The sequence below is a fragment of the Xiphias gladius genome, chromosome 7 (assembly GCF_016859285.1).
Source record: "Xiphias gladius isolate SHS-SW01 ecotype Sanya breed wild chromosome 7, ASM1685928v1, whole genome shotgun sequence".
Taxonomy (NCBI): Eukaryota; Metazoa; Chordata; class Actinopteri; order Istiophoriformes; family Xiphiidae; genus Xiphias; species Xiphias gladius.
In genome coordinates this window covers 11482724-11495989 of record NC_053406.1, presented here as the reverse complement: position 1 = coordinate 11495989, position 13266 = coordinate 11482724, and the positions used below count along the sequence as shown (strand labels likewise).

The window sequence follows — 13266 nt, the reverse complement described above, 5'->3', positions numbered from 1 at the left end:
CCCCTATCCTCCCTTTCGGGTAATGAATATGGTCAAATAAACGTGTCTTGTTTGTCCTACCATTAAAATTTACTTTATTAACTGAACAAGTTCACGAGAATATGAGTTAACACTGCTCACAGGTATGTATACAGTCCCTGTTTGACTACAAAACCAAGCCAGAGAGGCAACGCAACAACACTTCCATCACTCACTAATGTAACTTTGCAGCTGAAAGTGTCTACTTGTGAGAGAATCAGTGTAGCAGTACATACCCAGAATAGTCTGGCGTGGGCTAATGGCAGCTAGAGTCAATATGTTAGCTACAGCAGCACAGAAGTGGTAGTGTGCTGTAGTTTCACCCAACGCAACCAGACCACAAAAACTATCTGTTCAAATAGAACAACCCACACACATGCCCTATATGCGATAAGAATTAGAACTGCACCCCTGAAGAAATTATCAATAAAAATACTGAAGGGAGAAAAAAAAAAGAAAAAAAAAAAGAGTTTCAACACATATGAACAGACACTGAACCAAAAACACCTCATAAATCAAGACTATGCAGTAGCTACAGTATCATAATCATTGGTGAGTGCTACAGCAGCAAGCTAACTTCTTTAATCAGCACTTTATCTTCATTTTAACAGCAAATTTATATATTAGATAATTCATAGACACACACTAGCATTAGTTGTCAACCTTGAAAACTTCAAAGAGTATTGACTTCATCTGAATTTCTCCTCTTGGGCTTTGGGCAGGTGACACACTGGTGGTATAAAACAATGACTAGCTGGATTTAGGCAGTATGCAAATTCTGAGTAACCATCTTGCATGCAGTCACAACAAAGGACCAGTTACATTTGCATGATAAAAAAAAAAGATGGGAGTGAGTTGGTGACGAATTCTTCATGAATTTTATCCAGACTTTGGAAATGCCACGTTAAAGTCAAGATTTAGATCTCACATTGGTTTTGGTCACATTTAAATCCCATTGGTGTCACAACTAATGATGATCAAACAATGCTACAATACAAAAAACAATATTTGCAGAAGTGGTATTTTTTCCAGTAATGTGGGCTTAAAACCACCACCTTCCACAGCTTTTTCGTTATTTTCACAACACACACTGAAGTGTATACAGTGTGCAAATGGTTGTATTGTAATCCTGTTAGATATAGGATTCTTGTTTAAAAATCCCACAAATATTTTAGTTCCTTTAGGTCATGGCATCAGGAGTCTGCCAAAAGCATTCAAAACCTGATTCTTGCATACTGCATATCATTTTTCTGCAACCAGACTACGCTGATGTGCTATGAGTGTGGGCTGACAGCAGCGGCGTATCGGTGAACAGAGTCTGTCTTTGGTTTTCAAATTGTAAAAACACGACAGCTTTGACAGGGACTACTAAACCTTATTTTGACATGGAAACGATCTTATCTGTACGCAAATTTTAGACCACATGCAAGTGGATTTCCTGCTTGGTATGTTGGGGTGCTGCAAGTTGTGAAAGCATGCATCCCCTTAGCCCAAGGTGAGTGGTGCCTTCTCATTATTGATAACTTTAACCAAATTCAAAACCAAAATGTTTGAAATTATAATCAGGATGCAAAGTGCTTTATATTAAAGTGCCAATTTTCAAAATTATATTTGTTACTCATCATTTAAAAACACTGAACTTCTTCCTAGAAATTACCTGGACTTCTGAGTTAGGATCTACTGGCTGAAGGCTAAACCAGTGCTCCTTCCCACTGTATTTACACAGGTCATCCTTTCGGATTGATACCTTGCCTGAAAAGACAAACAGAGACACACACACACACACACACACACACACACACACACACACACACACACACACACACACACACACACACACACACACACACACACACACACACACACACACATTAAACTACAACGCACCCATTCAAAAGGAGAAAATATACTTGTGTAAGTGCCTTACTTAATGTCACTTACCAACAGGTAGGTCCCTTTGGAAAACGCTCTTGGCATAAACATAGAAGGATAAACACTGAAATGGACGTGGGATCTCAAAGTAGAAGTCCTCTCCATAGAAAGGGCTGTAAATAAAGGCAGAGGTTTAAATTATCCATCAACTTTGCATAATTTTTTGGGGAAAAAAAGCAGTGTGTGAGAAAGTGTGTGGTAGGTGGTGCAATGATAAACTGATCAGATTAGTGCCTATAGCCTGCTTATTTTATTCAAGCCGTGACACATAGTCGTAATTAATGACTTGATAAGTCTGACACTTGATTCTATGTGTTCCTGACTGTGCGAAACACCAGTAGGGCTGCAATTATTCTCCTTGTTGATTAATCTGCCAATTATTTTAAAACCAACACATTTTTGACATTTTTGAGTGAAAAGTGGTTGAATTGATAAATCAATTGTTGAAATATTTTCCAATAAAATATCCTGCGATCTACTAATCGATTAATGAACTGATCGCTGCAGCTCTAAACAGCTGTTTTAGCCGATTTAATATTAATGCCACTCTGAAAAATGAAATCACTATAGTCATTTTGTGTTTTATTGAGCGAAAAAGTCTTATTTTCTTAATTTAATGGTCAGTACAGTTTATTTCACCAAGTTCCAATTCAAATAAACTTGTTTCAAGAATTTGTATCAATGGGTTTTTATGCTTACATGAAAAAAAAAGCGTCACATTCTGAGCAACAGGATGACCTCATTAGCCAAGTTTAACCCGTGTATAGTGAAAATGCTCTACACACAGTTTTAAAATGAACTTCCTCTTCTTTCCAAGTTGGCCCTTGACTTCTTGCAAATAACCACAAGAGTGGGCGTTGGGAAAGACCCTCTGCATTACTTGCAGATCCAGGGACTAAGACCTGGCTCCCCCACATCAGTATCTGCTGCTATAGCAGGGTGACAGTATTTCATCTCTGTATCCAGGATTTGTGCACATGCACTCAGTTTTTGAAATTGCTGGGAGAGACCAAGAGAGCGACTTAAAGTAGCTGCTGATTGCAACTAATAAATGATTAAGTCATGTTAGTGATGCAATCAGTATTAAAGTGTTGTATATAGTGTTGTTGCATGCTTCAAACAATTACAGACACAACTGCAAACGTAATAACATTATCATATTTGAGCATAATTATCATAAACACAAGATTTGTTACTTTACTGGGAAATGAACTGCCTGAGCAGAAGGTGGACAACACAGGGTGCCCCTATGACTCATCAGGGTTGAGGGGGATGTTCTCGCCATGCCGTAGGTTTAAAATCGGTCACTTTTGCCATCCATTCTCTCCATAACCTTCCTTGTAATTTCCTTTATTTGCGGTGTAACAGTTAACGCCAAATTAAAAGGGAAAATGAAATAAAATTAAAAAAAAAAAAAAAAAAAAAAAACAAACACACAAAAAAGCAAGAGCCAGGACCACTAAAACATCTAGAATGTGACAAAAATAACTGGACAGGAAAATGTAAGAGGACAGAGTTTTTAAAGTGCTATAAGGTGCCAGATCATATATCTAAGGAAAAAAAAAAAGAAAAGCCTTTATTCTACTGGCAAGCTCAAACCTGACACAGATGGAGGAAAGGGTCCTTCCACTAGTAATAATAAAACTCTATACCTGCTAATGCTGTGCAGGACTGCGTGGGGTTAATGGCTATCCCAGCATGCTGTGTAATAATACAGTATCAGGGTTTCTGCCATGTTCACCACATTATATTTAAGACTTTTTGACACTTTACCACTTAAAATATAATTTAATACCTTTTTCACAGTCAAACTGGTCAAACAATTAAGGAAACCCAGTAAGGATGATAAGGTTGTATGTATATATGCTTTTACTATTTATATCATTATTTTATATATTATGAAATATATTTTATTGACATTTAAAATCACATTTTTGTCAGTACTTCCAAGCTGTATATATCAGTAGTTCCTAGTATGTGCCAAAAAGTGGATCAACCAAATCAAGAAAAAAAAAAAAAAATTAGTTTAGGTTCAGTTTTTGCTGAAACTGACAATTGCCTATTAATCGATGAGCTTTCTAGCTTAGTAGTAATAATAATAATAATAATAATAATAATAATAATAATAACTCTACAAAAAATTATTAAACAGCCTGCTACATGCCTTCACAATCCACTGTTGCACCAGTCTCACTTTTAATTTACAAATATGTAATATCTCACAACATCCCGCAATCGCATTCAAAAAAAGTTAGAACTAACATTATTGTCTACAGCATAAAAAAAAAATCTGGGTGGAAACCTGAGCACCTGGAAGAAACCCATGGAGACAGAGGGAGTACATGCAAACCCCAATCATTAAACAGCATGTGCTACAATACTGTATACCCTGGCCTAGCTGCGAAGTGGTTAGATCTCTTGTCTTCAGCAGAGGGCTGACTTCCCTGTAGGAGCTGGCAGAAACACAGAGGGCCCGAGCATCTGTGCCACTCAGTCCTGCCAACATGACTACCTCACGACCGCAAGCAAGACAGCTTGATCTGACATAGCCGATTGTAGGTTAAGCACTACCCTGATGTACATGCTGCCTGCAGATGTACCACCTGTCCCGAACAGACTGAACAGTACTCAGACAGTTGTTCTGGATTAACCATTTATATGTTCAAGTAAAACTGCAATCCCTATCTTTTAAAAATTTTTTTTTTTTTTTTTTTTACAAGTCATCTCATGTGAGGTAAGTTGACAAGGTTTGAAGTCTGCTCTGTTCATTTGGGGAAAAAAAATGAAACTGGCATATAAACAACTTGGTAGAACCTTGGTTGGAGTATACATATGGTAGTTTTTCAGAAAAAATTAGCTAAAGGAGTGCCAGTCAAACATGTGTTTGCCTGTCGAACGTTACTGGAGTTTACGGGTCATGTGTCCTAATGAATTATACTTTACAGATCCATTTTATCCGTGTTTAAAAAACTGGTAAACTGGAAGGTCGGTTTAAACATTCACTACTAGTATTGAGACGAACCTGGTCTTATAGCTTTTTAATCCCTGCACTGATGCTTCCCTCTACAATTTATGCATCTCGGATGGTGAAATATCTTTCCTGACACTTCTGCAGTGGGTTTGGCCAACACATGCAGTGTACACCCACACATACTCCTCAACATCACATGAAATTATGCACTTGTAACCTCCCGGTTCTGTACACAATCAAACATACACCCACTATACTACCTTCCTTTCTGTTGTCATCCTAGCTTCTACATAATGGGAGAATGCCACGAAGAACCACTTGACCACAGCTATTTGTACATGCCTGCTTTATCCTAGAGATTAGCTGCAATTAGAGCTTCCATACAGCCTTTAAACCATTAGAAACAGGGGCCCATACAACGTGCCAGGTCAAGCACCATCAAATAAACAGTGGGTAAAATCTGAGTGATTATCAAGACGTGCTAAACAGAGGCTAAGGTAGTTGAGAGTGACACAGAGAGAAAGACAGGGGAGAGCGTGGGAGGACACACTTCCTCAGAGACTGTACAATCCCTTTGAATGGCACCGAAATCAGGAGAGAGAAAAAAAGAGCTCTTGTGAAATACCTAGAGAAGGCAGGCCCATTTTTACAGTGAGATGTGCAATAATGTAGATAGAAACCTAAAAGATTTCCTGAAAGTCCATCTCCAGCACCTTTCTCTGAACCCCTTTGAGTATATGGCTATTGGTAAAATAGCTCATTTCAGTCAGAATCACTTCATGTTTCCCAGCTCAAATGGTACCACACACACACACACACACACACACACACACACACACACACACACACACACACACAAAGAAACCTCTGAGCCACGTATTGACAGCTTCTAAATTGTAATCAAATGACTGCATTTCAAACTGGATATTTCTTCCCATATTAGGCCTACAAAAAACAAAAAGGGTCCAGAGTTTAGTATAACTGTTTCCACATGAGAAATTTTTCCTCAACAAAATATTTTGATTTTTTTTTTAGCTTTGTTTTGAGTTCAATTCTTAAAACAAACTGAAAATTGTACAAAGAATAACAGCAGCCAACAGTAATGTTCCAAAAAGCTCTAGGCCATGCCGTGCACTAAGTTTAATTTGAGTAAGCTGTGTTTTACACCCAGAAGAATATGTGCCCAGTTCAAATGCAAAGTAACATAATACTATACACAAAAGCACTCATCAAGGTTTTATCCCAGAAATGTGTGTATATACTGTATATACGTGGCTGGTATTCACCAATCTATAACGTGGAAAGTGAGAATAATAAATCAATTGTGACAGTTGAACAACCATTGCATTAGCATGCATTAGAGTTACAGGACAAATCCCGGGTTTAAATGGTTTCATGTTGCTCTTTTCTAGCACTACATAACTGATTAACAGCACTGTACATTAATATTGCCAGGGATGAAACAAATAATTATGGAGTAAATGACCTCCCAAGTTCCAACAGATGAACAGTCAAAAACAAAAAGGCATACAAAAATTAATGATGTACAGAAGTTAGAGACATGCAGCAAATCCTCACATCTGTAAAGCTGTGAAGGTCTGACATTTTTACTTGACTGAGCGGATTTTAAGTTTCACACCGGGAACCGTACAAAAGGTTCACTACCAAGTTGAAAGACTTGAGGGAGAAATGGAACAAATAAAGACACTGATACCCCAACCTCTGCCCATTTATAAAACACAAGGATGTTTGGATTTCTTGTGTAGCCAACATTACTTGATATAGATGAGGTATGCAGTTGCTTGACGTGATAAAACCCCAAACACCAAAACGCTCTGTACACAACTGCAATTGTTTCCGCTACAGAAGATGATGTCTTTTTGAAGAATTTTTTTGAGGTCACTTGAAGTACAGCTATGGACAGGAAACATGTCACTGAATATTTTCATACTACTCACACAGCTACGCTTTTTTTCAAGATCATGATATGGATGTGTCACATATGTTGATTACCCTAAGTATGTCAATATACCTTTTATACTACATCACTACAGGTAATTTCACGCTCTCTACTACCTCTACTATTTTATACTACCCAGTGAGATTTTATATTTTATTGCCATCTTTTTTTTTTACCGATCTTTATTTGTGACAATACCAAGTTTGCAAAATGCTACCATCCTACCAATTTTAAGAAAGATATGGAAAGCTTTCTTCATTAAAACTGCAATATTCATCTATAATACGTCAATATGTAAACACTGTAGATTAGAACAAGACAGCTAGTCTGTGCTCAAGTCATAGCAAAGAATAATGAGGGTCGATATGCTACATTAAAATAAATAAACATAGGCCTTTCTTGAATCTGTCTAATCAACCAAGGACTTTTTGCACATCCTTATCCATCATGTATTCCAGTAGCATCTCATATAAGAAAAGATGCGCAGTGTACATTGGTATTTATGAAATGTACTAAAAATTTAATTTTTGAAAGTTGACCCTTTGCGGTCATGTTAATCAAACACCTGTAGATTAATAGCTGTAAAACTGCACCCCTAACTGGAAATAAGTCAATAAGAAAATGGAGTCTCAAACAGGAATCAACATGAAAATTCACTCCATGCATGTTAGAAGTTACAGGGTTATCCTGCTTACCTGACGCTCTTGTCAAACACCTTGGTGCGAAACACCTCTTCCTGATCCAGACTTATGGTGCAAAAGGTACAGAGGTCCCTTTGGCGATTTGGACCTGAGACTGGACCCAGGTTCTTAGCTTCACCTGCAGAACCAAGAGAAGAACATCATTACTATCTCCACTGGCATTAAAATAACAAAAGTCAAACATTTTTCAATTCATTGCAAAAGCACATGCACTTGTGTTGCAAGTACAGTGTATTTGGCACATCAGTAATACAGGTTTTAGACAAACCCCACCCATGCTATTCAATAACATTTCTCTGTTTCTATACCTTCTCCTGGTGTACAGTTAGAAATATTAATTTTACATAAAACAGGGATATGCATATTTGTTTCAGATCTTGATAAAAAGCTTTACTCTGCCAATTCACTGCACTGCACAAGTAGCAGTCTTAAAGTAGAAAAAGAAAACAAAACGAAAAAAAAAAAACTGTTGGGATTAGTGAACTCCTACTTTTAATCTTGATCAAAAAAGGAAAAAAAGAACTGTCCTTAAATAAAAGTGAGGGTGAACTTTCCTAAAGATGCCTCAGTACAAGCTAATCTGAATCAATATAAGCACGTGTGATTGCTATCACACACGGTATACTTTAAAAATATGCTTTTATAGTCAACATCCTCATGTTCATATGGGGGCCATGGCCCTTGCCAGTTGCCAGGGCAAGCTGCAGAGCGGATGTAGCTGAAGTAGACTTGAGGCTCATATGTGGTTAAAAACATGAAACATTGACTTCCTCAGCATAACCAATGGCGACAGTACAGCGCTGATTCACAAATGACAAACACCTTTGCAACACACACCACTTGCACACACTTCCATTACATGGCAGGCAGACCCAGATTACATGGCATGAGGGTTTGTGCAACACATGCATTAAAAATGCCCCAAATCAAAGCAACATAAGTAGAACCTAAATCATCAGAACAGCAAAATAGCAGTCACTCAAACAAAGCACTGTCAATATTTTTACAATGAGACAGATTTAGACTGGTGGATTAGAGGGGCAAAGACAGTAGTATAAATTGATCCTCTGGCTTTGGATAGCTACCTTAAGCCCATGTGGGGACCTAATTAAGAAAAGCCACCGGTGAGATCACCTTTTTAACAGGCTATTAATAAAGGTGTATGGCTAATCTTAGGAATGGCCAGTATAAACAGCCAAGCTGTCACTAAGCTTAGACCAGGATGACCTGGTGGGAGTATGGCACAGAAGCACGCAGACACAAACACATTCAGTTTACTTTGACCAAGCAACCCTACTGCCATTTCTTCTCTTCAATAACATTTCCACCAAAACAGAAGCATGTCACCCTGTGAAAACCAAGACCTAAAGGTCAGAGAGTATTCCTAAATAATGCCTGCCTTAGCTGTAGACTACTTAGCCATTTTAACAGCTAGTCTTTTCCTGATTTTATTCTGACAATGAAGCAAACAAGTGCATATATCAAAGTGCACTGGCCATCTAAATACTGCTATAAGAATACATCTTCACAGAGTGCCACCTCCATTGATGTAGGCTAAAGGAAAAAGGACAAAGTGTGAACGAGGAAGAATGGAGTTTCGTAAGACTGCAAAAGTGAGTTACATGCCACGATAGTTCCTCTATTTTGTTCTGCTAACCGTTTTCTCATTAATTCATAGTAGTGAAACTGACATATGTCTTCCTATTGTGTGCCTATGCACAAGCCCTACATACTAGTTAACCTATTTTCACCTTACAGTGAATACCTACAGTTAAGCCACATTTATAGCTAGTTGTTACATGGTCTACACCTTTTTTAGAAACATAAAATGTCTCCCACGCGCATATTAAAGATAATGTTCTGTCAAACTCAAAACGTATTTAAAATAATAAGAATGACAATGTTAAAGAAAAACTCGGCTTTCATTTCCAGCTTAACTTTCTTCTGAAGATTGACCACACTGAATTTTACTTTCCCCATTCAGATGAAGCAATGCCACTGGGGCAAATTTAATTTTTTTTTCTAACCATGATCAATTACATCAAACACCAGCAAAGAGAGGATGGTGCAGCAGTAGATGTAGCCTAACGGATGTGTAATAAAAGTGAAAAATATCAAATCTGCTTCAACATATGTAAGACCCTATTATCTAAGAGTAAAAGTGTATTATGAGAAATAAGTACAGCTTGTGTAATTTGATTCTCAAACTGTTTGTAATGGCTGAAACCTGAGGTATGTGTCTTGGACTTGAGTAATTTGACAAAAACCACAATAACATTCAAACAGACACACAGCCTCTTGGCAGGTACTCCATTGGACCTGCCCAACCTGTGAATGAGGATGAGTTAACTTGCCTGTGAGAGTCTTGACTCTGAAGCCAATCTTTTCCCATTTGGACTGTTATTAGATTAGACTTTTGTGACATTATAACAACTACACTGGGGCTATTAGCTTGCAAAATAGAAAGGAAAAAAATGGTGCTACAGGCAAGACAACTAACTCTTTCCCGTGGATGTTTTAATAATTAATATAGAGGCAAATGATGACACGTGATGGCACAGATGTTTCTTCACGAATTGCCCCACATGCAGGTCAGGTTCAGACACTGCTGAAGAAAACTCTGCGTTGAGACAGGAGTTGAACTCAAATCGTCACCCGTCAGTCAGCATACGACTGAGATACAATGACTGGCACTAGTAAGTTACTAAGTTATAGCTAAAGCTACCGGGTCATTGTCGGTATTTAACGTCAGGTGTCTTTAGTAACTAACGTTAAGTGACCATTGCTTTGCTCCTTGAGGCGGTATTTGGTGGGCTAAACCCTCGTTGTGTCGCTGAAATTATTGTTATTACCTATCATTAGGTGAGTTACCTGTCTGCCCGATGCCTGCAGCGTGTAACGTTACAGCTGAATGGGTTAGTGACGATGGACTGAGGTGCTTTGGTAGTAGCTAGCCTGCTTTGCCACCAACATTAACTTAGCATACCGGGCAGCTCAGGTCTACACAAAACTCCCCGCATTTCGAAACCGTTACCATTTCTGATACTCATGAAACACCCGATTTGCTCGAACAGCTTGGCTGACGGTCGTGAGGCGCTGCTCGATGAATGAAATCATTCACAACAAGCTAGTGGCTGCTGCCGCCGCTGCCGCCGCCGCCGCTGCTGCTGCTGCTGCTGCTAGCGTGCTGGGCTAACTTGACGTTAACGAGCAGACCGACGAGATGAACTGGCTGACTCCGCGACTGCCGATAGCACGCCGCGCCCCTCCGGCTTCCCCTCTCGCCGCTCGCTGGTTCTACCGACCTCTCTCTCCCACACACTCTGTCAGGGACGGAAAACGCCGGCTCGCCAGTCAAACTTACATATTTTCCCCCGCAGGCTCTGTAAAATCCGAATCCTCGCGTCGTCCTCTTCCGCCATGGTCAGAGCTGACTGTTGTCGTTGCTCCGGTGCTTTCAGTGCTGGGTTATCATATCCGTTTATGAATGCAGGCAGAGCGGAGGAAAGACAGCCCCACTGCCGCGTCACGCCAGGTCCCGTCCACACTGATGTCTTAAATACGCCCGCAGAAATGTCGAGCTTCCTCAAAAGTCGAGCGCCTCGCTTTGGCTAGAACTTCAAACCGGAGACGGCTGGAGCTTTAAAGGGGATTTTAGGAGTCTCTGTAGTGTCGTTCATTATGCAACGCTTGTGGAGAACACATACTTGGACCTGCGGAGCTATAGCTCAGTTAGATAATCATCTCGGATGCCAGTGCTTTAGGTCAACCCTGTCCGTATAAGACATGCTTGGGTGGAACAAATTTGTAAATTTGTCATTGGGTGTAAATGACTTAACACTGATCTAAAACTAATTTATGAGGCTCACAGTTTTGTGACTGGTGAAATTCGAAAGAAAAAAATTGATTAAAACTAATGATTATTTTCATTATGGGTTAAAATACCGATTATTTTCTCAATTAATCGACTAATCGTTTTGTCCATAAAATGCTAGAAAACCTGAAAAAAACGCCCCAGAGTCCAAGATGACTTCCTCACATGTTTTGTGTGGTCTGACCAACAGTCTGAAGATATTTACTCTCGTGAGTGACGAGGAAAAGCAAAAAATCCTCATATACCAGAAGCTACACAAACACTGTTGCATAAAAAGTGACCACAATTATCGCTCGCTTATCAAAATAGCTGCCGATTAATTTTCTATCGCTAATAAATGAATCGTCTAATCGCTGCTGCTTTAATTAAAACATTTTCACTTTGAACAATCTTCAAAGCTCAAAAACCTGGGTATTAATCTGACAAAAGTACACAAAACAATATTAAAATGTCTGCAAACACATACAAATTCACACATCACAGCTAACAAGTCTATCATTTATCATTTGTTACTGCATAGCCAATTCGGATATCAACTAAAGAATAGGAAATTTAAACTATATCGTAAAAAGCGATATTTTAAGAACAGCTGTGGTATCATGCTACTGATAAAAGATATCAGTAACAATTGCAAATATCCTTTGAAACATATTTGACAGCAGTTTCCTGCTACTTTGTGTAAAGGACATCCTTTAATGTGTTGCTCTCAGTGGCATTTTCATTGAACAGACTATGATATATGATTGCGGTTGTGTTACACCCGACTTCACAGCTTTTAGCAGGATACTGAAAATAGCCAAGATGATACTCACTGTGGGATTTCCCAGTCATTGTTTCAGTGCTGTGAATGCTTATTTCAAGTATCGGTTTAATTGGGTAAGTCTCACACAGTTGTAGACAGTTTTCCCAAATATAATATTTCAGGGTTTATAAAGAAATTTTTCTCATCTTAATCTGTATTAAAATCCAATTTCAGTATCTACTTTGGATGAAAACGTGACATCCTGTGTGCTCTCTTTTAAGGTGATGCTGCTTTTGTTTGGGTGAAAACAAAGGTCTGAATTTCACCGCTGATTTTAGCAGGGAGCATGAAAGGGGAGTCAGGTATGCATTATAACTTTTATCACCAATTTCTATGTATGAGCTTAGTAGCACACACCAGTTCACATCACCTCCTGTTTATACTGATAACACCTAATCTTGATATTTAACCTTGTTTTTAATGTGGCATTATTAACTCAGAGGTATGTGACCGCATTTACACTGCACAGTATGTCCCCAAATTCTGTGCTGTTTACCATCAAGACTATTAATGTAAAATATTTTATGTTTATGTCAGATCAGGTTTTTTGTTTTTGTTTGTTTTTTTAAATATAGTCATTCAGTTATGGCCATATAACGTATATCCTTGTATTTAAACCCTTATTAAATGAGGGTTAACAAGGGTCATACACTAGAACTAAGTGTATGTTGGATTTGTATCTCATATTTTGTTAAGGTATAGCGGTAGCTATTGTATAATATAGTGAGCATGTGCCTTTTTCAGCTCTACATTAAAGTGATTGCAAACATATGGTCCTTACTATATTACTACAATATGATGATTTTAATTTACATTAGTGCAACTAATCTTTACTTGTCTCAAACTACAGTGGATCCTGATGTGATTAACTATGCTTACATATGAAAAGTAAAATCAAAAAACTGCTCAAATTTAAACTGGAATTACATAAATAACAAAATGAATTGTTGCTTTCCATGTTTTTAATAGGTAACCATCCTTTATTAAATGACAGATTACATTGGGATA

At 38.4% G+C, this 13266-nt stretch overlaps 1 protein-coding gene across 1 annotated transcript in view; it reads right to left on the bottom strand.

Annotated features, from left to right (window-relative positions):
- rasa2 (RAS p21 protein activator 2) overlaps positions 1–11073 on the bottom strand; it is a 32446-nt gene extending 21373 nt beyond the window's left edge. Inside the window, exons 1-4 of the mRNA XM_040131213.1 lie at positions 10947–11073; positions 7577–7700; positions 1960–2063; positions 1676–1770 (exon numbers count right to left, since the gene is read on the bottom strand). Coding sequence (XP_039987147.1) covers positions 1676–1770; positions 1960–2063; positions 7577–7700; positions 10947–11004 — 381 coding nt within the window. The 5' untranslated portion in view covers positions 11005–11073. The remainder of the gene's footprint in view (positions 1–1675; positions 1771–1959; positions 2064–7576; positions 7701–10946) is intronic.
- Positions 11074–13266: the final 2193 nt, after the last annotated feature.